This window comes from Anser anser (genome assembly GCF_964211835.1).
Source record: "Anser anser genome assembly, chromosome: 18".
NCBI classification, from domain to species: Eukaryota; Metazoa; Chordata; class Aves; order Anseriformes; family Anatidae; genus Anser; species Anser anser.
The window spans coordinates 2,238,144-2,265,562 of record NC_139739.1 but is presented as its reverse complement, the minus strand read 5'-3'; the positions used below and the strand labels follow the sequence as shown (position 1 = coordinate 2,265,562).

At 50.4% G+C, this 27,419-nt stretch overlaps 4 protein-coding genes across 5 annotated transcripts in view; 1 reads left to right on the top strand and 3 right to left on the bottom strand.

Moving 5' to 3' along the window:
• Positions 1 to 350: 350 nt before the first annotated feature.
• LOC310883582 (disintegrin and metalloproteinase domain-containing protein 20-like) lies at positions 351 to 3,399 on the top strand (the record flags this gene model as incomplete). Its single annotated transcript, XM_083804201.1, has 1 exon — positions 351 to 3,399. One exon carries the CDS (start codon positions 351 to 353, stop codon positions 2,685 to 2,687), a length of 2,337 nt encoding a protein of 778 aa, XP_083660327.1. The 3' UTR covers positions 2,688 to 3,399.
• Positions 3,287 to 15,474, bottom strand: TMEM116 (transmembrane protein 116). 2 transcript variants are annotated; one of them, XM_083804235.1, is made up of 11 exons: positions 15,099 to 15,474; positions 14,883 to 14,929; positions 14,678 to 14,741; positions 11,543 to 11,674; positions 7,673 to 7,777; positions 6,112 to 6,161; positions 5,574 to 5,657; positions 5,352 to 5,490; positions 4,658 to 4,802; positions 4,470 to 4,543; positions 3,287 to 3,914 (listed from the first exon to the last, which is right to left on the bottom strand). In XM_083804235.1, the coding sequence occupies exons 1-11, from the start codon at positions 15,333 to 15,335 to the stop codon at positions 3,714 to 3,716; spliced, it is 1,278 nt and encodes a 425-aa protein (XP_083660361.1). In that variant the 5' UTR covers positions 15,336 to 15,474; the 3' UTR covers positions 3,287 to 3,713. The 2 variants fall into 2 exon arrangements, with proteins under 2 accessions (XP_083660361.1, XP_083660362.1); XM_083804236.1 differs by lacking the exon at positions 11,543 to 11,674.
• A 212-nt stretch (positions 15,475 to 15,686) lies between these two features.
• ERP29 (endoplasmic reticulum protein 29) lies at positions 15,687 to 20,883 on the bottom strand. Its single transcript, XM_083804250.1, has 3 exons — positions 20,685 to 20,883; positions 18,748 to 18,886; positions 15,687 to 17,556 (listed from the first exon to the last, which is right to left on the bottom strand). Exons 1-3 carry the CDS (start codon positions 20,805 to 20,807, stop codon positions 17,054 to 17,056), a joined length of 765 nt encoding a protein of 254 aa, XP_083660376.1. The 5' UTR covers positions 20,808 to 20,883; the 3' UTR covers positions 15,687 to 17,053.
• Positions 20,884 to 21,349: 466 nt separating this feature from the next.
• The window catches only part of NAA25 (N-alpha-acetyltransferase 25, NatB auxiliary subunit), a 30,211-nt gene continuing 24,141 nt past the window's right edge, over positions 21,350 to 27,419 (bottom strand). Inside the window, exons 22-24 of the mRNA XM_083804195.1 lie at positions 27,086 to 27,196; positions 26,487 to 26,633; positions 21,350 to 24,589 (exon numbers count right to left, since the gene is read on the bottom strand). Of these exons, the coding sequence (XP_083660321.1) occupies positions 24,467 to 24,589; positions 26,487 to 26,633; positions 27,086 to 27,196 (381 nt within the window). The 3' untranslated portion in view covers positions 21,350 to 24,466. The remainder of the gene's footprint in view (positions 24,590 to 26,486; positions 26,634 to 27,085; positions 27,197 to 27,419) is intronic.

Genomic DNA, 27,419 nt, shown 5'->3' with positions numbered 1-27,419 from the left:
AAGCCTCAGAAACTGCGCTTCACAGGTGATCTTTGGGCAGGGATTCCCCTTTTGGGAGGAGGTAGAGGGGGTAGTGAGGACACCAGGCTCCTCAAATCTCACGGAGCAGCAAGGGAAGAGCGGCGGCAGCTCCCCAGCTGCCTCAGCCCTCAGAGTGCCCCAGAGAGCGAAGCGTAGCAGGGCTGTGTGGCCTTCATCCCTGTCACCTCATGGCATGGCGGCCAGGAGGGCCGCGGCCTTTCCGGAACCTTCTTGAGCAGCGCTGAGGGGCTCAGCTGCAGGGCACCAGCTGTGAGGCGCCAGCTCTGCCACGGCCACCAATTGAGCACCTGAAGGGAGATAGGATCGAGATGGCTGTGCGAGGGTTGGCAGAGCCCTCACCGAGGTGTCTGACCTCCATTTTGAAGGCCGTGGTGGTGAGGTGGCTCCAGGCAGGTCATGGCGGCCGGGCGAAAGCCCTGCTCCTCAGGCTGGCTGTCTGGGCAGCGCTGGCGGCTCCTCTCCTCCCCGGGGCAGGCAGCCATCGCCTGCCACCCGGCTACGCTGTGCATGAGGTAATCCGGCCAAAAAAGCTGTCCCCCGTGGTAGGCCGGGCAGCATCGGGAGAGGTGTCCTATGTCATCAGGGTGGAGGGTGAGAACCGCGTCGTCCACCTCACGCAGACGAGGGGACTTGTGGTGAAAAACCTGCCGGTCATCACCTACAGCCCCCGAGGGAGGAGGGTGGTGGAGCAGCCCCACGTCCCCGAGGAGTGCTACTACCTGGGCTACGTGGAGGGCAGCCCCGGCTCCCTCGTGGCGCTGAGCACCTGCTCGGGTCTGAGGGGACGGCTGAAAATCGGGAACCTGAGCTACGGCATCGAACCTGTGCCGGGGTCCCTGACCTTCCAGCACCTTCTCTATCGACGAAAGATGACCCAGGACAAGTCTTCGACGTGTGGATTGACTGTTGAAGCGATCCAAAAGCAACCGGGCTGGATGGGTGTTAAAATACCTTCAACGAAGCAAGACTTTTCTCAGAGACTGATGCACACCAGGTATGTCGAGATATTTATTGTGGTGGACTACCAGCTGTTTTCTTTCCAAGGGAGCAACGAAACCTCTGTGATGCTTCTGGTTACAGATACAATCAATTTATCAGAAACGTACTATTATCCTCTGAAGGTTCGCATCTGTCTGATTGGGCTGGAGATCTGGACGCATGGCAACTTAATCAGGTACAGCCTGGATATACAAGAAGTTCTTAGAGATTTTAATAACTGGGGAAATATAGATCTTTCTAATAGGATGAAATATGACATTGCACATTTATTTACTTACACAGACTTCGGCCTCGTCGTTGGGCTGGCCTACGTAGGTAGCATCTGCTACCCCGGTTATCAGTCAGGTATTGTGTCTCACATACGAAGAGATTTCGTAACCTTTTCGATTATTTTCACTCACGAGCTGGGTCACAATCTGGGGATGGAGCATGACAAAAAAGAGTGCGTGTGTGGAAAAGCCACCAAGTGCTACATGACAGGCGAGTCGCTCGATGGCGCCACGGCTTTCAGCAACTGCAGCCTTCAGAGCTTTTTAGACCTGCTCAGCAGAGGGGACGGTGAATGCTTGAACAACATCCCCGAGCCCAACAGATTTTTCTATTTTAAGCATTGTGGCAACAAGGTGATAGATGAGGGAGAGCAGTGTGACTGCGGGGGGCCGCAGCACTGCCGAGGTAACCCCTGCTGCTACCACGATTGCAGGCTGAAGCCAGGGGCTGTCTGCTCCGTTGGGCAGTGTTGTCAGAAATGCCACTTTCGTGCTGCAGGATACAAGTGCAGGTCAGAGGTGGACGAGTGTGACTTACCTGAGTATTGCAATGGGACTTCCGAGTGGTGCCCAGAGGATCTGTACATGCACGATGGGACGCGATGCAGCGACGATGGCTACTGCTACCGTGGGAAATGTGCAACCTATGACAAGCTATGCAGAAAAATCTTTGGGAACGAAGCTCGGGGTGCTCCAGAAAGTTGCTTCAAAGAGCAGAACACGAAAGGGGATCGATTTGGCAACTGTGGTGGTGATGGGAATGAAGTTGCTTTTGTGGAATGTAAACCCCAAAATGCTCTGTGCGGAAGGCTGCAGTGTGTGAATGTAAGGAGGATACCCTTTCTGGAGGGGTCTGAAACCATCATTCAGAGGCCAGGGTCTGAGGGTTGGTGCTGGGGCACAGCCCACCGTGCTGGCGTAGATACACCTGATATAGGAGGAGGAGTTGATGGCACCAAATGCGGTCAAGAAAAGATCTGTATTAACAAGACGTGCACAGATGCCGTGGTCAGAACAAAGTGCAATGCAAACGTTTTGTGCCAGGGGAAAGGGGTTTGCAACAACCTTGAACACTGCCACTGCAAAGCTGGCTGGGCCCCCCCTTACTGCCAGTTCCACGGCCTGGGAGGGAGCGTGGACAGTGGCCCCCCACCGCACTTAATAATCTCCACAGCAGAGGCTGTCCAAAATAAAGCTTTTGGGACTGCAATAGGGATCGCTGTTCCCATTGCCATCGTTCTGATCGCTCTCCTCATTGCTGCAATCAAATACATAAACGTAATAGCTGCGTTTTTCACTACAAGTTCATCCACAGAGGTATCTGAGACTCCTGAAGGTGAGGAGCAGAACAAGGAAGAAGATGACGACGATGTTTAAAAGAATGAAAGCAGTGGGAGACCCATCAGCTGAGCTTCGGAAAGGACTGCAGGCCCCGTGGGTATCTCTGAAACCAGACTGCTAGTCCCAGGAGATCTGTACAAAGTATTTTACACAATGTAACTGTGTAAACTGTATAAAAGTTACTTACACAAAACTTGAGTATTTCCTCCTCTTGTACTACCAACTATGTAAATAAATTTGGGTTGGAACCGAAAAGTGAAGCTATGAGAATTTAAAGAGCATAAAAGTTATAGGGTTGTTTTCCTCTCAATGTAGCTAAAAACCTGTTTTATTTTCTATAGAATGGTGGGGCCTTAGTGAGTAATTCACTTGAGCATCTAGCCGAGCACAGACAGATTCATGCAAAGTCCTGCTCTGGTTCATGAGAGATGCTCCGCTGGGTTGGGGAAGCTCACTTTTCTGAGTATTGTAGCTGGGCAGAAGTTGGCCTGAAGACCAGAAAGGAGATGTGGGAAAAGTCAAGGCATGGAAGTGAGTGCTGTTTTTTTCCTGCTACTTTACAACTTTTCATTCCATGCAGTTGGCTATCAGCTGGGTACACGTTCTTGTTTTTATATTGAATCAAAAGTCAGAGATTTAAAAATATTCACCTTTGCTTTAATGATAACTTGTAATGGCAAATACCTGACAAACAGTTAAAAAATTAAAACATCCTTTGAGCATCTGCCCTCAAAGGAGCTGTACTAGATCTCTGAGCTGTTGTACGTAATTCAATGCATTTCTAGAGAGATTTCCATAAGGAGGAATTCTGTAGCACTGAAGAAGATTTACCATGTTTAAAGAATCCCTTTAAAGTCCATACAAATCTTGTAAAATAAATAACTACCTTCACTGAAAGTGCTTTTCTGACAGATCTGCTCAGGCTCTTCCAGCACAACGGTTACCTGTGCTGCTGACAACGGTGCACACCACGACAGCCGCTGCCAGTTCTAGCTGACACTGCTGAAATGAGATGAGGCCCCGCTGGCACGCTGCCTGTTCTCCTTTCGCTGCAGGGACGCATCAGAGCAGGGTGGACGTGGACACCTCTGCGTCTGGAGGGCTGGCGGGGAGCGTGCTGTCGTAGAACTTCTTCTGGGAGCGCAGGAGAGGAGTCTGAGTGTCAACGTCGCGGCAGGCGTTGCGTTTGAGAGAGAGGAAGACGTGCTGCGTCCAGCCGTACACGATGCAGTTCAGAAGTCCCTGGGAAGCTGCTGTCAGTGCCTGGGAGAGACAGCAGCAGAGATCAGGGCTGTCTTGTCAGCCAGCACTGCACAGCACTCACGAGGCTCCCTCCCAGGCTGTCAAACCTGGCACATTTTGTCAGGCCTCCCACTTCCAGCACCATTTTATCTATCTGCATCCCCATACGATACAGAAATCTCGTGGTTATTTTAATAATCTTTGCGAAATGCTGCCTCAGGCACACCAGGCAGCTGGGCAAGTGTTGGGAAGGAATTACACTTAGAGACTTTCACAGAAAGTGAAAAACCTAACTGAATTCTGAGGATCCCTCCCAGTCCTATTTGCTATGATCTCCACGATGCTGTGATTTTGGTTACTGAGACCTTTTTAAGCCTGTGAAAAACATAGCAACTAACAAAGATCTTTGCCGGCCAAAAGCGTAAATCTGACTTAAGCTCATACAGCAGTCATGTTTGTAGCTAGAAAAAAACTTTGTTGAGCAGAGATTAGAAACAGGCAAACATTAACAGACGATAGTTCCAAGTAGAGAAGGTAAAGAAAAAAAACGTAGGAGGTTGCAGATGAAGACTTTACCTGTAGAATGAGAAGAGCCATGTAGATTTTGCTGCTTGTTGAAACCGCCAGCTTCAGAATTCCAAGTAGGACAGCTGTGAAAAGGGAATGTCAAAAGGGTATTGCTTTAACCCCACCTCTTTTGAGTTTCATTGCCAGGCACTACGTCTCCCGAGAATATTGTGAAAGTAACTCAGTTCTTTGCTGACCTGGGGCCCAACAGCAGAAGAAAGCGATGGGGTAGAAAACCACGCGTTGTTCCACCATCTTTATCATCGCCCACTGCTGGTCTCCCAGGAATCCTGTGGAGTTTACAAACCTCTTGTACAGACCTCGGGCTTGAACGAGTACAACCTAAAAAAAAAATAAGCATATATCACTGCTTGAATTTTGGACACATGCTCTGATCTCGCTTGTTTATCTAGGACAGAGTATCCCATGTTTTTTAGCTAAATCCTCATTTCAATCTACGAAACCTTTTCATGCTGTGCAACAGGGTACTCCCGGGGGCAGAGCAGTTGCTTTGCACGTGATCTGTTCTGAACTGAGGACACTTAATTCATTTGCTCTCTTGCACAGGAGCTGGCCTGTGCACTAGGCGATCCCTGCTGCCATTCTCCAAGCCTCCTCTACCTGCTAAATCCTTTCTGAGATGGGCTGACAGAACACAGGGCTGCAGATGGATTTATATGGTGGCACAATGAAATTATCCCTTCCCCCTTCCCCTTCCAAAAGGGAAACAGCACCACGCAGTTCACCCCTGACACTGCCTGGCCGATGGCACCATCCAAGCAAACTTGGGAGACTGATGAACATGCACACAAAGTGACCTCATGTAAAGGTGAGAAGGGGCAAAACTTCTCATCTTTCACACCGCTAGCGTGCAAGGACTACGTTTCTTACCAGAATGGCTACGAAGCTGATCAGAAAGGAAACGAGGAAGACCCCCACACCATAGAAATGCATCACACGGCAAACAGAGCCATTCAGTGTCAGTGGCTCGCTGGTGGGCACAGCTACATCTGTGTGCATCAGGAGACATCTGCGGGGAGAAAGCAAACTGACCGAGCTCTTGCTGTGCCTCAGAAGTGGTGAGGCTCTTTCAGAGAGAGGCCTGAAGCTTACCCGTGCTTCTGACTGAAGTTCTGGTAGCAATTGCTGTTGTTGCCCAGGCAAAACACAGGCACCATGAGAAGAAAAGGGAGCAGGCTGGGAGGAGAGAGGACAACAGCGCAGTTACTGCATTGCAATGCTGCCCCCAGCCAAACACTCCTTGTTCTGTCTCCCGTCAGTACGGAGGACTTGGAAATTGTTTTTATTGATGCTGCTCTGGAGGAGTATTTTACCAGCTTTGCTAACTTCCACACTTTCACTCATATAGGCAATTAGTAAAGGGAGCACTTTCTGAAAAAAGATATATATATATATATATATACACACACACATATATATATATATTTTATACAGTTATAACTAACTTGGCTGGAGAAAGGCCCTTACATCCAAAGACTCTTGCTCTGAGTTTGTTAGGTCACTGCTGTCATTGATGAGCTAACTGACAAACACGGGTTTTAGTGAAATTTGCTCCAGAACGAGCAGGAAGCAGGGATCAGGACGCTGCAGTTTACCAAACCGGCACCGTTCTGCCAGAAATGAATCTTACCTGGACAAGATCGTTGCTACTCGGCCAATGTAACTCGCATAATCTACAACCTGCAAAGTCCAAAGAGCTTAATTAAACGATCGTTTCCGTACAGCCACTGGCTCCCAGGAACCAGCTCCCGGGGAGTGCTTCAGCAGCTCTGGATCCTACAGGTGCTGGTTAATCCCCAGACCGAGTACAAATGCTTCTTCCCACTTTGCTCTGAATTAACACCGCCAAGCTCAGTGCGCGCTGATGTGCCAAAGGAACAACGGACACCTCCACCAGCTCGCTGACGTGTTCCCCTTCAAAGGCAGGGCTGAGAAGGGCACTTTGAGCCAGACAAGTAGCAGACGCTTGGTGAGCTCCCTGGTGCAACTTACTCATTCTTTGCACTGCCCGTTCATTCAACCCAACCCTGTTCTCAGAAACTTCATGTTCTGATGAAGAAATGCAGGCAGCCTGGAGTGCCCTGGCCTCAGCTCACCAGGAAATACTCTGGTAGCCGGCATCCACACACCAGCCGTGACAATACAGCTGTAGTGTCGGGGAACTTACTGTAGGTGCTGCGTTTCGAATGGGAGTCAGGAAGGAAACCAATCCTACAAGCGGATCCAAAGCCTACAGACAAGAGCCCTTGAAACAGAGCGATCTGCCCAGCCTGCTGCTCCTGCACAGAGACGTGGAGGATCTGGGACATGGTTTGCTGCCCACAGCAAAGGTCTGGGGAAGAGAAAAGCTATATACAGGGATGGGGCTGATGTGTTCAGTGGGAAGAGTCTGCTATCTTGCAGTAACACAGCAGGAGGAACTGCAGTTAGAGCAGCGGCGGTGCCTCACTGTTTAGCCAGGTGTGAGCAATGAAACGACTGCAGGCTGAGATTTTGATCACATGGCAAGTGAAGTGTTTGTTTAGCCTGTAAGTCAACGAGTATTTTTTGAGCACTACGTCCTTGTTCCTCGGTTCCCAGCGATCGCACCGGCTCCCAGATGGGCTTTCGTAAAGGTCAGCGACGATGAAGGCAGGACCGCCTGTTGTTCATGGAGCCAACCCCTCCTTTTATCACTAGCTCCCTTCCGTCACACCTCCCATCTCAAGCTCTTACAGTACACTGCTGGTGCTCTCAAAGCCTGTACGACACCCGGGGAGGCCAGAAATTGCCAGTTCTCAGTTCCGGACTCTCCAGGCTCCCCCTGCTTTCCTGTCCCCTAGCGAGTCATTGCTCTGCCATGCACTGGCAGAAGGCAGTGACAGCAACAAACCAGCTACTCGACTGGTGCAAACTGCTCTGCTGTGGGAGGACTTCGCCGATCCTGAGCTTTCTCTGCTCTGAGATGTGCGCTGCTGTTTGCTTTTGCCTGTTTTGGCCTTTTCAAGCCCAATCCTTCACTGAGATCCCAGAGCAGCCCGAGCTGTAACTCTGCTGACCTCAGTGGCACGGCAAGATACGCCAATTCATCCAGCCGGCCTTCAGCACCCCTGTGGCAAGGTCTGCTGCCTTGTATGCACCTCCCGAACCCCAGCAGAACCCCCCAGGTAGGTCTCGGTCCCCAGCGGCTGCTGTACATCAGTCCTACTCACCGTGGGGGGCATCCTGTTAAGGTTCTGATTGTATTTCATCTTCAGGTCCCTGTACAGGTGCCAGGTGTAGTTGACAGTGTACAGAAAAGAGGCCACGTAGAACACCTGAGGAACACAAACAGCCAGGATTTCAGGCCTCGAACAAGAGCTCCTGCAGCAGCTTTGGTTCATCGCTGATGAGCCACGGGCCAAAGGCAGGGTATTAAACAGCGTGGCGGGCTGCTGAAGGTGCGAGTCCCACACAGCGCCGGTGCAGGATGGATGTGCACCCACAGCCCTCCCGAGCCCCTGTGCTCGTCTGCTGGGCTGCAGAGGGACACAGCCTGGGAAGAGCCAGGCAGAGGAGGGGGGCTCGCCTCGTCCTGCACAAAGGGGGCTCCACTTTGGCCCCAAATCAGGGACAGGAGGACTCTTACAAATACACGTCTTTGTGACTTGGGTCATTTTTTGCCCCAAATTCTGACAACGCAAAAAGGTTCAAAGGCACTTCGACCTGCTCTGCGCTTCATCCGCTGGAAAACACAACACAGACACGGCAATGAGATTTTTTTTTCCTCATGCGGTGAGCTCACTGCCCAGTGAATTCACGGAAATTGAAAACAATAGTATACGCGAAGAGGAAAGCGGGGGCAGAGACTACAACAATTGCACAGTGAGCCAGACTTAACATGCTAAGAATCCTTTTCCCTCCATGGAAAAAAAAAAGAGGAAAGAAAAGCTATAAAACAGTTTCCTACAACGAGTTTTCCAGCCCTTAATTGCAGCTTGAGGTAAAACCAAATGTCTAAAATCTCCTGTAAAGAGAAGAAATCTTTCTTGCGTTTTTTTCTGGATCCCCAGCCATGGTTGCTTGAGGCAGCCAAGTACAAACAGAGCCACCTAACCTTACTATATATATGCGTGTGCTGGGCTTGTTACAGGAAACACATGCCTCAGTGGCAAAGGCAAAGAGGAAGGGCTAGACAAGTGAATTTCTTCTGTGGAGTCGCTACCCTCTGCCAAAGAAGCAAGGAGCCCAGGTTTGTCAGCCTGGTATCACCAAAGTCCAGGAATAAGTCACTAAATAAACTCGGTCTCCTTCACTGAGGGTGCAAACGCTCTTGGCTGGTTCTCAAGAGGCTGAGTCCGAGGGACTGCAACGCTGCAGCACGAACGTTACGGTGACTTCCCAGCTCATTAGAGGAGGTTTAATGAGGGTTTGTTGCCCTTCTTCAATTACTTCCAGAGAAGGTCATCAAAGCAGCCCACAAAGATCATTCTCTTGCACTTCAAACCGCCTCGGAGAGCTCACAAAGTGCCAGCGCTACATTTTTTGTTGGGAGAGGGAACCCAAAACCACTTGTGAAGCTGCCCAAGGGCAGGAGGAGCAGGGAGTTCTGCTCCCCCGAGCCCCACCTCGGGGGCTGCGGACGGTCCTGCAGCGCTCACCCGGAGGAGATAAAGGGAGACACGAGAGCCCTTCATTATAACACTTCTGTGGCTCCCCATTGTGCTCAGCGGCGTGAGCGGAGCTTGCCAGGACATTATTAGGCCACTGGAACTGAACTGGAAGAATGTGGGGGAACCGTGCAATTATAACCACAATCTCTGTTCTGGGCTTCACCATCGCAACGCAAAGGCAAAGCAGGGAGAAGGAAAGAGCAAAGGCAAGGGATGGCGGAAGGCACTATTTACATTTAATAGCATGAGTTCAACCAAGAGCCTGGGGCCAAAACAGGAAAAGTCCATGAAATAAAGCCACCTCCTCCTTCACGACACAGTACGGATGCTAGGGGAGTTGCCCTGGCAGTAGCTTCAGCCCTTGGTGACGACGTGATGATCAACAGCTTGCATAAGCCAAAACACTGCCCCGATCCTAAGGCGATCCCTTGAGACCACCAAACCACACGGAGCGTGGTGTGGGTCTGCAAACACCAGCGCTGAGCCTGTCCCACCCCTGTCACTCAGCGCGTTTTACAGCTTTTAGGTGTTTGTGTGCAAACCAGCCAGGTGAATTTACGAGACGCCCGGGAACGCAACCCTTGCAAGACTTCTCTGCGCACAGGCTGGACAGGGCCGGGAGCCATTTGTTCATTTCCTTTGGTTACAGATCACTTATATTCTTCAGAAGGCGCTGGTCAAACCTGTTGCTGGCTCCTACTTACGCACGAGATGTTCCCACCACACACGGGCACTGCTTGGGTTGAGCAAGGAGGTGTCCTGCGCCGCGTCACGTGCGCCGTGCGGGCCCTGTTGCTATGGCAAGTGCTCCGTTTGTTTTAATTTCTCCCAGAGCAAACAGCAGCCAGAGCTCTTGCCAGACACAAGCCGGCTCGGCTGTCCCCGTGGCTGAGCTCGGGATGGGGGCAGGCACCCCGCACACCGCCCCACAGCACCCTGACCGTCCCCGTGGGGCTGGGACAAAGGCAGGTCCTGCAAGGATTCACCTGGGGCCAGCTCTGCCTACTCACACTGCTGTTCCCAGCGTGGAAATAAAGCTCCTGCATTGCCCCTTCCCTTAGAAGCTCGGACACAGGCTGGAAAAGCAAGAGCAGGAAAGAGCCAGAAGTGCACAAGGTCGCAGCATGCTCTCCATGTCTGCACTGAGAAATGATGCTGTGTTGTCTATATCCAAGCTGCTTCTCCTCCAGCACTGCAGTCTGTCTCCTCCGGGCCATAAGAAACTCACTCCAGCACCGAACTTCAAGAGCTGTCCCCCAGGCAAAGCTGCGAGGGAAACATCTCTTACAACCCCTCTGCAACCTCCTCGGTCCTGCCGGCTCCTTCTGCTCTCAGGCTCTGAAAAGCCTCTCCCGAGCTGTTCTCACTTTCCCCTGTACCATCATCTAAGAGCCATCTTTGATACCGTTCTGCTTCATTCCCAGATAACCAAATCACCCTGCGGTGAACATACTGCGCTGCTTCCCCAGCAGCACAGCTTGAGAAAGCAGAGAGAAGCCAGAAGCGGAGCAGCTGCTCTCTAAGCTCTACTCACCATCACAATACAACTTCACCCAGACACAGCTGTGAAATAACGCCGGGCTGCAGGCACCCGTCCCCAGACACACACGGTGTGAGCACTTCCACGGCCACTTGCTCTTCCCAGCCACGTTTTTGTGGGCGCTTTAAAAGGAAACTGTTAAGGCCAGAGGTCGCCGCTCACAAACCACTGCCCCGGCCCCGGCTCAGCTGTGCCCCGCAGCTTTTCAAGAGCAGTGATTTGCAGGGCCTGAAGTCGAAGCAGGAACTTGGTGAGACAAGAGCAAACCGTCAGGAAAACGGCATTTCCCTCATTCCACTCCAATTAGTCTCAGAAATCATCCCGAAGTGCTGGAAAGCATCCGAAATCGCTGGGGCATGGGGCTGAGGTGGCACAGATAAAGCAGCCCCCGAACATCCTCAGGACTTGAGGGAGCACAGGGCCAGGTCAGTGAGACCAGGAAGGGCATGGCTCTCTGAGAAATGTGGTCAGTCCGAGCCCAAGCGAATGGCAGAACGCATCTGCTCCTGCCCAGGGTGGAGGAAGCACGAAGAGGAATAGGAAAGCTGCAGCATGGGAGGCACAGAGATAATCTTTGGCGCGGGACCAACAGGAAATAGATAAAGCCCCATCTACTCGCTTTGCAGAAGTAACCCAAACACTGCAACCACAAAATCCCATGCTCTCTTTGCCTTCCTTATTGCCCCTCGCGAGCCAGCCGTACCTAAAACCAAGCACTGTTATCTCTGTCGTACAAATGAGGCGAAGAGATCTGATAAGCTGAGTTCACACAGGGAGCCTCTGCCAAAGCCCGTCTGGAAACAGCCCCCCACGGCCACGCTCTGATCACGGGCGGGGCTAAGTACAGTAATGGGCTCAAAATCGTGAATTGTGATGCCAAGGCTACTCACCTGTCCCGTGGCTTGCAGGTTGTAGCAGATGAGATCGTGCTTGGAGGTCGGTGTGCTATAGAGCAGCGCCCCGGTGAGCCAGCACATGCCCAGGAACAGGTCGGAGAGGCTCAGGTAGAAAAGAGGGCGAACCTGGGGAAAGCGAAATTGGTCAGCAGGTCCAGGCGGTGCCCACAACAGCCCGCCCCGCGACCGCCGACAGCAGCGGCTTGTCCCCCTTGCCTAGATGTGCTGTCACTTCTGGCAGGGCGGCAATCCCGGCAGAGAAAAGCCCTGCTCGTTCTTGCTCTTGTATCTGCTTCCGTGCCGACACCCTGCCCTAATCACCCTCTCTGCCGTAGCAATGCCCCCGGATCCAAGAGCAGCATCAAACCTCACAGAAGGGATTTCAAAGGCCTACGGTGCTACGGCTTGGCAGAATGAGGCAGGTGTGCAGGGAGAAGCGATGTTGTCTAGGAAATCAATTGATAGAGAAACTTCTGGGAAACACAAACCCTCCTTCAGGTCTGAAATAACCTGAAAAGGGCATTTTTCCTGTGTGTTTCGTGGCATTTCAGCTGGTGACTAAGGCTGAACCTATTTTACACGCCAGTGCAGCAAAGAAACTTTTCAGGAGGCCTCGATTTTGAGATTTTTTTTCAGGGAACTGAGCCTTTGGGTGAAATTTGCCCCAGTATTGTCCTTTAAGTAAATGCCTGCCGAGAGCACATTGAGTTCTGGAGCTAGCCTGGACATCATTGCATTTATGAACGTCTCTTTGAGCAGCGATAAATCCAGGCTTTTCCTCGGTGGCGCAGAGCTGGAGCACCAGCAGGCAGGGGCACGACAGGCTGGGGACACTTCCAGGTTGCGAGCACAGCACGTTAGGGCCGAGCAGCTCTCAAATAAGCAAAGCAGCAACCTTCTCACCCAAACACGAGACCCCTTTCTCTAGCACTACGCGTCCTTGGAGGGAAGCACCACTGCTGGCTGAGGAGCTCTTTTGGCACGGACCTGAGTGAAGTAGGTGGCACAGGCGTAAGCAAAAGGCAGCAGGGTTCTTACAGAAGGGAAAAGAAGAAACAAACGGTATTTATAAAATAGAGGAAGGGAATGTAAAGACGTAATCATTCAGAGGAGCTGCCAGGCTGGAGCTGCCAGGCTGGAGCACAGCTGTTGATCTTGCTCTGCCTGGTCATCGCCCAGGGACATCTGCCTGCAGAGAACCTGTTGACATGACAGAGGAAATTCCGTGTTCATCGCTTGCCATCATCTCTTCTCAATGATTTAGCTCATGCTGAAGTTTTATTGACTCCGTAGAGACCGAAAGCAAGTTTCAAGAACGCAATATTTGATTTCCTCAGCTGGGGGTAGGAGGGGAAGTGTTTATAATATTTTTCTCCTCCCAGCCTCCAGAGCTGTTTATTTCTTACTCTGGAGTCTTATGACACGGGGAATAAACTATTTGTGGCAAGCTTTGATATGGATTTCTTCCAGCCCCTTTGTTTACAAATTTGCCCACAGGACCAGAAATGTGGCGACGAGAGAATGGGGAAGTTACTGAAGATTTTGCTGCTTTTGAAACACCACCAATGGATCCCGCTGGCAGCAGAACAGCCTGGAAGCCTGATGCCGACGGGTCACTCTGGCTGGGATCCATCCTTCCTATCCAGATTTGCAATAATCTGAGCAGAAACATCTGGACTCCTTCGAGCAGGAACGGTCCATCTGCGACTTAGAGCCATGTGCAACTCATAAACAGCAAGAGCGCAGCTCCCGGGCCGCAGCCACATCATATGACTGATAGCACAAGGGCTCCCAAGTGATGCGGGCTTGTAGCCATGGAAGTCAACGGGCTGAGGCTGCTGAGTCACAGCGGGACCCCTGCCAAGCCCAGCTCCACGCCGCACCAGAGGGGAGGACCCCAGGGGAGAACCGGGCCTGGTGCTGTGCAGGTGCAGGCGATGTGGTCTGTGGATCTTGAGCACAGGGTTCTTGACCACTTCTGGTAAGCACCTTGTGCAGCACGAGCTCAGGAAGGTGTCCGTCCCAGCACCGAGGCGAAGTCCCAGCTTTCCTTCCTTCCCGGGAATGCAGCGAGATCTCCGCAGCTTGTTCTGGATGTGCTGTTTCCATGAAGCTCTGGCTACCCGGGAGCAAAACTGCCCTGCACGCTGCAAGCAGTGCAAATTTGCCCTGGAAACCTGGACGCGGGTTCTCCAGCCCACACTGCTTCAACCGGCAAAGTCTCGGTGTTAGCCTGACTGCATGACTTCCTTCTCTGAGGATAATTTACTGCATCCCCTGGTCTGTGGGCTGCAGATCAAACCCACGATGTATGATGGACATTGAAGGCAAGGGAAGTACAAAGACAGCTTTGTTATGACATAGCTGCCAGCTTCACCGTCCCACTGCTCTTAGCAGCAACCTGTTATCTGCGTGGTCCACAGACCGGGCTGCCAGACGTCTGCAAATCCCAGACAAAGAACCGCAGCTTCACACAGCTCTGCGCACTGCCTCCAATAGTCCCGGGCAGACAGACGGGCTGTGCATGGACAGCAAGAGCCCTGCAAGCTTGGGCTGGAGGTCTGTGATTACCAGCACGCCCGATGCATCCCAGATGTGCTGGATTCCCTGCACACATGACCTGCACGTGTGATGCGCTTGGGATGTGCCAGGCGCTGCTGCAGGAGCAATGTTAACTGTTCCTGTGCACGGCCGAGGGGAATCTTTCAGGGCCTCCCTGCGGAGCTCAGCACAACAAACCGGTCTGGTTTTGTCTGAACCTTGCAGCACCTCTGCCAAGCACCAGTTTTAGCTGCACGCCTGCCTGTCAAAAAGCCTCGGACATACCCGAAGACATACCCCCTGTGCGCGCATTTCCTACGGGGGCATCCCCACCCACTGCGCACCTCCCCAGCCCCAAAACCAAATCCACGGGACGCCGGCGGGAGCTGCAGGACGGCGCCAAGGGACCTGCTCCTCCCCGCGCAGGTACAGCCCAAGGTCAGCCTCACACGTGTGTCAGCACGGACACAGGCTCTTGGCCAGCCCTTTGCCTCCTGGCTCTAATAAACAAGGTTTAATTAACCACAGCGCCCGCGGCCCACGCGGCCCCGGCTCCTCGCCGCGGCTCCGAGGAGGCGCAGTCCTTACCTCGGGGGACCTCACCGCATTCTGGAAGACGGCGTAGGCAATGATTGAGCTGGAACCTGTAACGCTGACAAAACAAAGCCCACGTTGGCACGGGGGGCTCGCCGGGACGAGCAGTTTTATGGTTTTTTTCTTTTTTTTTTTCTTTTTTTTTTTTCCCCCCCAAAAAAAGCCGTCGCGGCACCACCACCTCCATGAAGCCGGTTACCTGAGCATGGCCATGGTGAACTGGATCCACTGCAGAGCCGAGTACACCTGGGGGACACGGAGCGCCGTCAGGGACCTCCTGCGGGCACCCCACGGCCCCACGACCGCGGGGAGCCCCCGGGGGCCACGACCGAGCCCACGGGGAGCCCACGGGGGGACCGGGACCGAGCCCACGGGGCCCGACCGTGAGGGGACGGAGGGGACGGGGCTCGCTCACCTCCTGCCAGCCCCCGTCCAGCCGGGACGATGTCGCCGGGAGGGCCATGGGCAGCCACCGGGCACCCACCGGGAACCCACGCCCGCCGCCGCCGCCTCGCCGCTCCCGGGGCTCCGCGCCCCGCCCGCGCTCCGCCCCGGGGCCACACCGCGCCCGGCCCGCCCCGCGGGTCCGGCCCCCAGCGCTCGGGGCCGGCCGAGGGGGGAGCGAAACGGGGGCGGGCGGCGGCGGCGGCATGGGGGGCCCCGCAACCCCCGCGGGAGCTTCGGCTCCGGCCGCGGTAACGGCGCGGGGCTCCCGGAGCGGGAGGTGTTGGCGGCGCCACCCCTCCAGCGGCCGACCCGAGGCGACCCTGCTTAGCTTCGCCACGCTGCCGCGCCGCGGAGCGCCCACCTGCGGGCGGCCGTGGGCGGGAACGGCTGAGAGGGGCGGCGGGCGGCGCTGAGGGGCCGGGGGCGGCCGCCGCGGTCTCCTCAGGAGCCTTCCCCCCGCTCCCGCTCTGCTCGGGGCCCTTGCTCAGCATTTGCCTTCCCACTGACCCCAAAGATCACCAGCAGTTTCTCTAGAAAGCAGCTTAAACGGCAGCTGTTAACTGGAACCGGTTTATTATTATTATTATTATTACAGCATTTTTCAATACATTTCACCTTGCAGCAACGTCTGCTCCTTGTACCCACCCCGAGATTCAAAAGGCAGCAAAGCTCCCTCCGAAATGAGTTTCGCCCAGCTGGAAGCGTGGCCTCGAGGCAGAAGGCACAGCAGGTGTTCCTCTCAGCCCGTGACCCTGACCAGCAGCGCAGCGTCCCGCAGCAGCCCTCTGAGCTCCCCAGGGCGCGGGCAGCACCCGCTTGCCTGATCCCCTGGGCTAGGTACCTCCATGAAAGCAGGTGGGGCTTTTAAGGAATTAATACTTTTGCTTCCTGTCACAAGACCTCGTTTTCAAACACTTAAAACTCTGCCAAATGCTGTTGAAGCTTTAGTTTGAGTGCTGTTCGCTCCTGAGGACCAGGCTGGAGAAGATATTTTGTTCACGTTGACTACTGCTTGGAACTCTTCAGTGTCTGTATTTGTCTCCCTCTCTTCCGAATCGAGAAGATGAAGACTGGACGGGAAGGACGGGCAAAAAGCACAGCGCCGGATGTCCTTTTCACGGGGAAGCTCACCCGAATTTACCTCATCAGCCTCTGAAAAAAAGCACGTTTTTGCACCGGCGAGTCTACTTGTGATAGCACCTCGAGGCGACCTGCCCTTGCGCCGCACTCGCATCGCTCGCTCGGCCGGGACATCGCAACGGGGTTCAGGAGGACGCTTGCTGAAAACGGCTGCTCCGGCCGGGAGATGCAGGGCAAGCTCTGAGAGCAGAGGACCTGGCTTCACCGCGCCCGCCAGCAGCTGGCTGCTGCCCAAGGCAAACAGAGACAGGAGCCGCTGGAGGAGATGGCAGAAAGAGGAAACTCCGGGTCTCTTGGTCAACAACAGGTAAGAAAAGCAAGACTCGGATAAGAAGCCCTATTGGGAAGGCAAAAGGTAGGATGAGGGGTAAAGGGAATAAAACCCCAGGGCACTAAAACCAGGGGAAGGTGGGGACAGGGGCATCAAGTCTGTACCTTTTAAAACAGGTAAGATAGAACGTGAGACTGAATTTTGTTATTTGTTTGCCAGGGAACATCTGTAAAAAACACCAGGAATGTGCTTCAGGCCAATCTAGTATTATTTTTTTTGTCTACTTTAACACTGTTATTTAATAACGTTACACAATACTGGGAGCTTGCTTTAAGGTGATTTTTCCAACATTTAGAATACTGTATTTTTAAGGAATGTCTTGATTTTATAACTGACAATATCAGAAGGAAATCTGCTGCTCTCTTGAAGACAGCGGGAAGTTTTCTTGCATAAGGAGAACTGGTTAGGACTCTCGACAGTGTTTCACAGCTTGTACAAAGTTATCCAACATATTAGAGCTCATCTTTTTCGTTATTCTTCTTCAGGAAAGAAGCAAGGATATTGAGGCTTTTCTGGAGCTCCTCCTTTTTTCCATCACTCATTTTGTTCTTCTCGATCAGTTTCGTGATTCGGACGACTTCATTAGCAGCAAACTCTTCTCCCTGCTCCAGTATCTTGCTCATAATTTTCAAGTATTGCTCAGCTGACTTCTTCTCAGTTTCTTTTGCTTTTTCTAAACTTTGTTGCCCCTTTTTCAGGAGGGACTGCCGCTCTGATTTTTCAGTGGTACTCACAAACTTGCTGGCCAGCATGTCATATTCTTTCAGGCAGCCCGGCATCCCCAGATAGATACCATTACTCTTCAGCCAGCGCTGAATAGCCCCGGCTTTAATTTGGCCAGTGTAAGGTAAAGGATTGTCAAAGTCACCATCCTGGAACAAGTAAAAAATGGGGAACTTTTCCTTATCCATCTTGTACTTTTCACCCAGCTCAGTGTTCAATTTATCACCGTAATCTGTCAGGAGAAAACAAAACACAGGAAAACACAATATATTAAGCTAATGAAAAAATTAATTTAGGATTCTCTTGTATACAAACTGACAAATATTTGTCTCCAGAGTTTCAACAATTCCTAACAACCTCTTTGCCAGGAAATGCCATACGCTGGAAAAAAAAAAAAAAAAACCACTCCAGAAAATCATTTGGGCAAGGCAGACCATCATTAGGTTTTCCCAAGAAAAATAAAAGATTCTAATCATGTTTGTCTTTGACTATGTTAGCACAAGACATCGCCAAAACCTCCAGGAACAAACCCAGCCATCATTAGGGGAAATTAATGGTGGTTTTTTTCTTGTTTTGTTCTATCCTTTCATATTACAGTTAAATGGATTTTTTTTTTTGCTGGTCTATGTGCAGAGAGCACACCCTTGTATTTTAGTTCCAACAGCATTCCAAGCAACAGGATGTTTTTACTTCTCACATAAATTCCATTTATTTTTGAGGACAAAAACCATAACTTAAGGGATGTCAACCACGCTGCTTAGGTAAATCAACGTGCGCTTAGCAATGCCAGTGCGGTTCAGCTTTCCAGTTAGGCAATTTCTGGAGGCTTAAATCCTTAATTCTACCTGCAAAGCAAGAACAGGTAAGGTGGCAATGATCCTTTCCTCATTGCTTTCCCAATGAAGTCAACAACAAGAACACTGACTTGCGCCAGCCACAGTGCAACAACCGCTTTCTGAGCCTTGTCAGCAGTAATGAGTTAGCAGCAGTAATGAATGCTACAATGAATTAATCATATCGCTTTGATTTGCTTGACCAGGCTTATGGCTAAAACCCAGTTCCTGTAAGGTCTGTTCCCTGAAAATGGACGAAAAGGTTTATTTCAGGAAAAACAGAAAAAAAGGAAGGGAGAAAAGCGCTGTGGATGAGGAGGGTGGCACCCACTCGAGCCGTGGGCTGACTTGCTTCATTAACCAGACGACAGCAGAGCGCAGCGCTCCCACGCTCGCTGCAGGAGGCACGACGGCGGAGCTCTGCTACCAGCCAGAGCGGGGACACTTTGGTGTTTCGGTCTGACAGCGCCGTGCCAATCTCGTCTCCCACTACCAGAATTACCTCAGAGCCTATTTTGATCAGAAACTGCAGCGGATTTTACTTCCTCGCCACCAACCTGTAGCGTACGAATCTGTTCAGAGCTCCTCACCTGATATTCCCACTTCAGCCACCAGAAGATCTTCACTGGAGCCTGAGCTCTCCGCCAGCTTCTTGAACTCATCTTGTTTCTCGCCGTAAGGATATTGTGTATCAAATTTCACCAGGACAAACTTATGCTTCGGAATTACCTAAAATAATAAGAAAGAGAGGAGAAAAAAAAAAAAGACAAAACTTAATTTCAGGTTTGAGCAATCTACAAGCCACCTAAGGTTGTTTTAGCTTTTTCATATTTTCCTGTGCAACGAGTAGGTGCAGAGGGAGATGGAAATTTTTTAATTATAGCCTTTGAAAAGTGACTCACTGCAGCGTGAGCGAAAACTGCATGTACGTATCCCTATAGCAGATGATAAAGACGGCACACGATAGGTTCGGGGGATCTGATAACGATTTTAATTATACATGATTTGCTTATTGTAAACCTGATCAGCGCCTTGGAAGGAAGACAGTGAAAAGACTTCCAGTGGGACTTTAGGAGGATAGAGGACAAATCTAAGGCCATTCTGAAGCGTCCCAGCACGAGAACCGCGGCTCAGAGAGGAGGTACAGGCAGGAGCGGAAACGTTGTTCTGGTTCAGTACACGGGGTTGGTGTTTAATCGATTCCTCTCCACTTGTGCCGTTGCTTTTGAATTTCGCTCTGCTAAATGAGCTCGGACGTGAATCTGCCACCTGGTTTGGGCTCTGTTCTCCCTCCAGGAGAAGACTTTGCAACATCTTTCCTCTAGTGAACACAATCAGCTTGCAGCGCGGGTCCCCACCTACGCAGCACCCTGCGAGTGCTGCTCAAGCAGGGACACAGCAGCTGCTTGCAACACTTCCCGAGCCTCCAGCTCAGGGCCTGTTGATTTCACAGCTTATTTACTGTCCTTGTAAGAAGTGAACACAGCATGTGTTACAGCTTTGACATTTCTGCTGGTCTCTTAAAGCTCCTCTTGCAGCATGCTGCCAATTACTTCAAATTCTCCTCCTAAGGAGCTAAGGGCTGTAGAATGCAGTAGCCTTAAAACACCAAAAATGGTTTGTCACAGCAGAAAAATCAGGAGGGGGCTGCTGGCATGTGGCAAGAGCTATTTGCTCGTGTCAGAGCAGTTTGTTTAGGGCAGACGCTTTTTAAACAGCTCAGCTGATCGTTGTCTCTCCTGCCCACATTGCTAAAGAAGCGCCCGCGTTGATCCTGCAATACGACGGCTCCCTTTCGATGGGCTCCTCTCCATCCCCCTAGCACCCAGCTGTGCCATCCCTCACAGCACTGGTCACCGCTGACTTAAAAACCCTTCCAGGCTCTTGGAAGACACTTTCATCAGAGCGATTTTTTTGGGGAAAAAAAAAAAAAAAATAAAGACCCCCAACCGAGCGTGCAACCGCCTGCCAGCAGCCCGGCCCCACCTGCTCCATCCACACAAACCCCAGGGAAATGGCTCAGAGCGGGGACAGCCCGCGGCCCCGAGGAGCTGCCTCGCCGCGGGACCCCGGCACGGGGGGGAGCAGGGCAGGGGCCGGGTGGCGGCGGCGCTGCTCCGCCCGCAGGGAGCCGACCCCCGCCGGGCGCCGAACCCCGCACGGAGCCGCCGGCCGCGCTGAGCCTCCCCGCGGCCCCGGCTCCACTTGGAGCGCTCCCATTGGCCGCCCGCCTCCTCTGCCGCTCTCCCATTGGCTACCCGCCGCCACTACCGCTCTCCCATTGGCTGCGCCCGGATCCTCGGCCACCCCGCGAGCCCCGCGCCGCGCCGGCTCTGCCCCGGCTGCCCCCTCTCCGCGCCCCCGGCTCCCCGGCCCCCCAACCCCGGCTCCTTCCCCCGGGCCCCCCGCGGCGCTCGGGGCCGGAGCGCGGCTCTCCCCGCACGGTCTCGCCCCCTTCCACCCCCCCCCCCCCCCCCTTTCCCAATCCCCGACCCTTGCGGGCCCGGCAGCCCCCCCCCGGCGGTACCTTGTAGAAGGTGAGCGAGTCGAGGGGCACGGAGCCCTTGGTGTGCAGGGCGCGGCCGCCGGGCAGCGCCAGGCCCAGCAGGCAGCCGAGGAGCAGGGAGCCGGCGGCGGCCGCCGCAGCCATGGCGGAGAGCGGAGGGAGTGGGGCGGCGGTCACGTGGCCGTGCGGAGCGCCCGCCGCCGCCACCGGGGCCCGGCCCCCCCCCCCCGCCCCCGGGCTGCCAAGAGGGGAGCGGGGGTACGGGGGTGGGGGGGGGTGTCGGGTGCAGGCAGCCGGCAGCGGGTCCTGAGCGGCCCCGGGGGGGTTACAGCGCTTTGAAGGGAGCCCCGGTGCTTTCCCGTGCTCTCACCCAGAGGCAGGATAAAAAAAAAGCTTCAGCAGCAGCGACAGCGGGGCACGGCCCAGAGGAACCATGAAGACCCCCCCCCCTCCTCCCTCGAGCAGGCAGCGCTTTGAACCCCAGCCGCACGCAGCAGAAAGCAAGGTGCATTTTTCTCCCCCCTGCTTTCCTCTTCGTTCAGCCCAGGTAACTTGGTTTCCCACTCGCCCAGCGCCACAACCTGGGGCTTCACCAAGAAGCTAACAGGGAGAAGAGCGCAGATGAGTGCTGCGGTTACTTCCCGACCAGCCAGATGGAAAAATGAAAGAGGCAGCAAGACTGATTCGTAACGAAACTGACTTTTATATAAATTATAAACCCATCCAGTTTAAAGCAGATCGTTTGCAGTTGTGTCACTTAAGTCCGTAGAAGGCTGAGGCATACGTATCTTCTACAGTCATAAATTACAATGAATAATCAAGGAAGAGAAAGTTGAGATAAGGCTGCAGATACAACAAAAAAATCCCATTTAAGATTACTAACGGTTAAAATAACATCATGATTATCAATGATTGCAAAATATAAATGCAACTCTCGAACAGTTAAAATTGATAAAAAGTACAAAAATGATGGGGAACACAAACAGGCATTGTACATTTTCTTCGGTATGTAGACAAAGCAGGGTAAGAGATTTCTGACCTTCATCTACATTAGATACCGACTTAAAGCAAAGAAGAGGTGAGGAAATCTGTAAAAGGATCGTGGCTCATGATCCCAGTAGTATAAAAGCAGTATTTTTTTTCAGTCTGTAAACAGTAGTCTTGGTAGCTTTTTCTAAGTGTTTTTCAATTCATCATCAAAACCAAACCAAAAACAAACAAAAAACCAAACCCCAAGAGTGGAAAAGGGTGAACAGCAGCAATGGTTTATAGCTTGAACTTCTTACCAAGTCCCAGTGGGACACGTTCTGGAAGGGAAATGCTCTTTTGTAAGAAATATATAATATATTTAACTGTACACAATTTATAAGGAGAGAGAAATTCTCCCTCTCCCTCAAGCAAGCCCCCAGATAATCGGTACACAGTCATTTTTGCACCCCCACTGACTCCTCCCAGAGAGGAGTTACAGCGTGTGACGAGGTGGCATCTGGTTTATAAAACACTGAGTAATCCAAGTTGCATTTGACAAGTTTATCATTCACCTGTGGCCAGACCTGGAAGCAGGACAGCAGGCAACACACACGCAGTCAGCATTCCCCCCGTGCTGCCCTGTGGAAGGTCTGAGGGAGCAGCCACCAGAGCTGAGCCCCGCCGAGCGCTGCGAGAGGTGAGCCCTGCTGTCATCTCAGGCAACACACATCCCCTCCCTCACCTCCCCCCAGCAGTTTCAATTCTGCTTTTAAGGGAGCTGATGCAGAAAACGTTTTTTTTTTTTTTTTAAAGCAAGTTCTGCTTTCCGGCCCACAGGGTTTTAAAGGCTTGGTTTTGTTAACCCTGCTTCGCTTTTGTCGCCGTTGCTTATTGATACAACTGGTCGAGTTCAACCTGTCGCGGCAGCAGCGCAAGGAAACTCCAGCGTAAGTCAGCCCCTGGACGAGGATGCTGTGCCAACTGCGTTCAGTGCTGGTGTTTGCAAGAAGCCCTACCTACGTTTGCACTGCCACGGGGAGGGGATGGGACAGGAATATCAGCAATGGCAATGTCTCCTTTAACGAAAACGGGCAGTGCAGATTTCTGGCTCAGTGCTTCTCTGTAAGTTGCATAATCTCAGCACGTACCCTACACATTTCAAAGCATCAGTGTCAGTCATCAGTCTTGCTTTAATTTAAGGAACACACCCTTCTTTCAAAAATGGTATTTCTATACAATGTATAAGACAGTTCAGCTTGTTCAGGAAAAGGATTACTCTAAAACAGACTTAACACGTTTTGGCATTCCTCCAGCCCAGAGCACTTACCAGACATCGCAGTTAAACCATCAGGACATCCCTTACAATTTCGACGACCTGCAGGCAGCCTTCTTTCCCTTTCAGGATGGGGCAAAAGCAAAACTAAATCCAGCAAGAGCAGCAATGTGATTTTTTTTTTTTTTACACAGGGGATTTATTTTAAAAAAATACTCTCATCAACATTCTAGCATTTCTAACAAAACGTATTCGGAAGAGATGACAAAAGTAGGATTGTCAGCTCTCTTAGAACTTTAAATATAGACTTCAGTTACTAGCTGCTTTAGATCAGAAGATGAGGAATCTGTTGAAGTCCGACCTGTCCCTCGGATTGTAGGTGCAACGTGTACTTTTTTGCTTACCAGTTTTAGGCTGCATTGCTCCTTTAAAATGAAAAAACGAACAAACAAACAGCAGAAATGCAGATTCGGAAGGAGCAGATGATGCAATTGCACTTTCTAAGAGAATGCCTAATGAGCTAGTACTCAAATAATCAAAGATCAACGGCAAAAAGCAAGCATACAGTTATAAAAAGTATTCTCAGCCTCATACCACAGCGGAAGCAAAAGTTACCTCTGCCAACTTAAAACCAAAGCCAACAGGATTTAATTTCTATGAAAATATTTAAGTCTTAAAGTTTCAGTAATCTAAATACACTTCTTTAGAAGTCATGATGATTGCTGCTTTACATTAAATTGACATGAAATTAGAACGCAGTGTCAGACTTCACTGCACCTATTATATACACGGTCTCTGGTTTTGTCTTTTTTTTTTTTCCTGAAACACTAATTCCCATCTTTTTCTAGAGCTTAACGGCCAAGTTTGTTCCTCATCAGCTTTGCAGTTTTTCTGAACACAACCCCACCCCTTTCCTCCAGCAGCTGGCTCCACGCTCGGCCCTTAGCACAAGGTGCTCACTCCCACCCTACAGCAGAGGGCTGGGCAATGCGGGATGGCTGCGTGCAGGGGGTGTTCCCCCAGCACGGCCTCGCACCTCCCTGCTGGACCAACACCCCGAATTCGGCAGGACCAGGCAGCTTGTGGACAAAATAGGCAGCTCCAAAACTGGCTCGTTTCATTGGGGGTGGCTGAATGCGGGCATCTACGAATTCTGCATTTCTAAGGCAAGGACCATACAAAAATTATAAACACTGTATGGTGATGAAAATACAACTCCTTTGAGATATATACTTTACACTGGATTTCTATTGCTGCTTCTAAAGACCATCTCCAGTTGCTTCTAGAGATCAAAAGGGAAGAAAGTTAAATTTTCTCCTGTTGTAATATGCTTATGAACATGTATAAAAAGTGGTCAAACCCCGAGAAGGGTCCCTGCTTCTTGTTTATATACAATAATTTAAGTCAGCTGAATACATCTGTAATACCTAGAAAAACTGTTTTATGATTTTAAGTCCTTCATGCATTATGAGGAAGTTCTGGATTAAAGTGATGGTATATCGGATGTTGCTTCTGTCTGGGACTCTGGTGTCACTCCCCTGTGGAGTCTGTCAAGGATCTCTCAAATCTTTAGTTTTTTAATAGTGTCAAGTCTCTTTTTCAGCAGCTCTCCAATTTCCTGAACTGAGTGATGGTAACTGCTCTGGACCTTTCCTTGCACAGTCTTTGTAAACTTTTTTTCTTCCTGCAAAATGCAAAAGAGAAACCATTCACTCAATAGCAATTGTTTGAATTCTACGATTAAACATCCCACACCATCTCAGCAAACATCAGTAAGAATTTCATTAGGATCACAGTAAGTTTACAAAGGGAATATCATCAGGAAAGAGTAAGCAGCACCTGGTCAGCACCAGTAATTCCTGCGGATACTGGGATTCCCCAGACAGGTCTGGTAACATTATCATTTCTTCAACAGCTCTGGAAACAATCTCACGTGAAATTTATGGCTGAAATTCAGGGTGCATATAGCACTTTGAGTCAGTACGTATTAAAGTAGAGAATTCCTTATACAGAGAGCTGAAATCACACAGCAAAGGGATGCTGACCACCTAGCACTCTTACACCAAATTCCAGAAGCATGGCGAGATGCACTGGATCCACGTATCACCCATTCAGCAGCACTGGTGTACCCTGTCCTTCCCAAAGGGATTAAATTCCCTTCCACATGCAGTTTTCTATTACCCCAAACTAAGGGGCTTTTGGGAGGGTCACCATCACAAGACACTGTTTGCACTGCTCCTGCACGGGCAGCAAAGTTAATCACTGACCTAGCATGAACGATGGTGTTTCTGTATGCAGAAAGAGCAAATCTTGGTACTCAGGGCAGCAGCCAAAATGGCTGTTCTGTCAAGAGGTGACTTGCTACCCCAGGATGCCTTCGGATGCATGAAAAGTCTCACATCAGCAGCAAGTTTTGGCAGGCACATCGCCAGTAACACTCCACTTCTGAATCACAGCAGAATTTTCACTAACACTTGAACCCAAGTACTTTTTGAAAGTGCTTTCTAAACACACAGGGCTGCAAACACAGCTCTGGCTTTGATAAGAGCTACACAGATGGCCTGTACCTGGGTTTACTGCGACAACATCAAAAACCAAATGGAATAGGAACCATTATTAAACACAGGAAAAGTCACAGACTCCCACAGATTCTTCTGCTCAAACTTACATGAATCTAATCTGTGGATTTTGCGAGTCTGCCTTGTGTAGCAATTTGATGCCTTGCATGACGAAGGGAACATGGAGGAATTTGCTGACTCAAAGAACCAGAATAATCACAAAGATCTCAACAATTACCTGAAAACAATCTAGCCCTCTAAAGCTTAAACTTTTGATATTAAGAACATGTACTTTTTACTTTTGATTCAAATTTACAAGAAGTACAGTCTAAGGAATTCCCTTGCTTTATCAGTTTTTGTTTGTTTAAGTATATATATATTATATATTTTTTATTTTTATATATATTTAAGATACTTCTACATCAGTCTATAACAAGACAAGGGAAATCATCATAAGAAGCCAATCTTTCTCGCTAGGCCTATGTTTCACATGTTTAAATTTGGCATGTGGCTTGGCACGCACACTGCCTATTTCCCCTGCTTTTGGTTTTCCCTACATAGCCAGAAGTGGGAAAAAAAAGTTGCCACTCATTTTTCCATAAAGATCAACTAAGTGTTACCAGGGAAGTGACTAATCTGCAGTATGTGAATCTCAAAAGTTTCCCGGAATAAGTATTTTGCATCCCTTATGGCATACTAAAAGACAGATGAACAGAGTAAGTCACATCACAGACAAAAATAATGTTAAAAACTTAGGATTTTCTTCACTCTCATATAAAATGAAACTAATTAAAAACCCCTGTGCTTAAATCCCATTTGTTAAGATTATTCTGCATAGGGAGCAAGAGTTGATCAGCTGAGGAAAAGTCACTTTGCCGGATGACAGTCTATAAAAAACTAATTTACCACTCCAAAACTCAGTGTGGTTCCTCATATCTGGTTAACAGCCATCAAGTCAATCCTAACAGGTTTCTATCTGTCACACAAGTACACAGAGCACTCCACAGCGATGCAAGTTCTTACCTGTAAAAGCAGAGTGTCCTTGAGGGACAACTCTTCAAGTTTTAGTGCAGTCAGAATTATTTCAAGCCCTTTGATGTGATCTATTACATTGGAAGTTAACGTCTGTAGTTCGGTAACATAGTCCAGAAAGTGTGTAAATACAGGTGGCTAGAAAAACAAATACATCCTTTTAATTTATAAACACATGTTAATGCCTCTTCAAATGACTATTCTGTATTACAACTCACTTTGTAACACCTACCTCATTTTACTCCTCCCCCACAACATTGCTAAGCTTAAACCTACCTACCCAGAGAAACGCTACTAGTTAACTACCTTACTGTAACACATTCAGGAAGGAAGGCCTGTGATAATTTAAGCTGTATTTTTAATTAAAAAGCTCTCGTGACGTCAGAGATGTGGCACACTTGCTATTTGATTTTAAACAGAAAAGGAATTTTAAAAAAATCAGTAAACTATTTAAACTCTTAACCTACATCAGACTCTACAAGGCAAAAAGTTTATGCAAAACAGTTAATGTCATCTATCCTGATTTTTCTTTCAGTGTAAATTACTGGATTGAGGGATGGGGGTAGAAGAGAAAAAGGTATGTTGTCTACCATAGCTACACTGCTTTCTTTTTTTTTCTTCTTCTTTTTTTGCAGGTTGGATTTAAAAGGTCGGAGGACACTGTCACAGTAACTTGATACCCACAGGGTGATGGAGATCGTCTGGAAAAAGAGGTACAAGTATGTTACGAGTTGCATTTACTTTAGAAACTGGCTTCTAAACTTATTTTACCGTACCTAGTGAAAAGACTCAGAGTAGTTAGAATAAGAGTGGTTAGAATACACAAGAGCTCCACTTTCATGACTGACTGACACCAAAGAACTTCCACTGTGTTAAGTCCCAACATTTCCACTCTAAAGTACTCCAAAATTTCCATTTTCCAAC

Coding starts and splice junctions, on each gene's coding strand:
- ERP29 (XM_083804250.1), bottom strand. CDS start 20,807: ATGGCTGCGGCGGCCGCCGCCGGCTCCCTGCTCCTCGGCTGCCTGCTG. Junction 18,887..20,684: donor ACTCGCTCACCTTCTACAAG/GTACCGCCGGGG, acceptor TTATTATTTTAG/GTAATTCCGAAGCATAAGTT. Junction 17,557..18,747: donor GGCTGAAGTGGGAATATCAG/GTGAGGAGCTCT, acceptor TTCTCCTGACAG/ATTACGGTGATAAATTGAAC.
- TMEM116 (XM_083804235.1), bottom strand. CDS start 15,335: ATGCCGCCGCCGCCGCCCGCCCCCGTTTCGCTCCCCCCTCGGCCGGCC. Junction 11,675..14,677: donor ATGCGGTGAGGTCCCCCGAG/GTAAGGACTGCG, acceptor CGCTTTCCCCAG/GTTCGCCCTCTTTTCTACCT. Junction 5,658..6,111: donor GTAGCAACGATCTTGTCCAG/GTAAGATTCATT, acceptor CTCTCCTCCCAG/CCTGCTCCCTTTTCTTCTCA.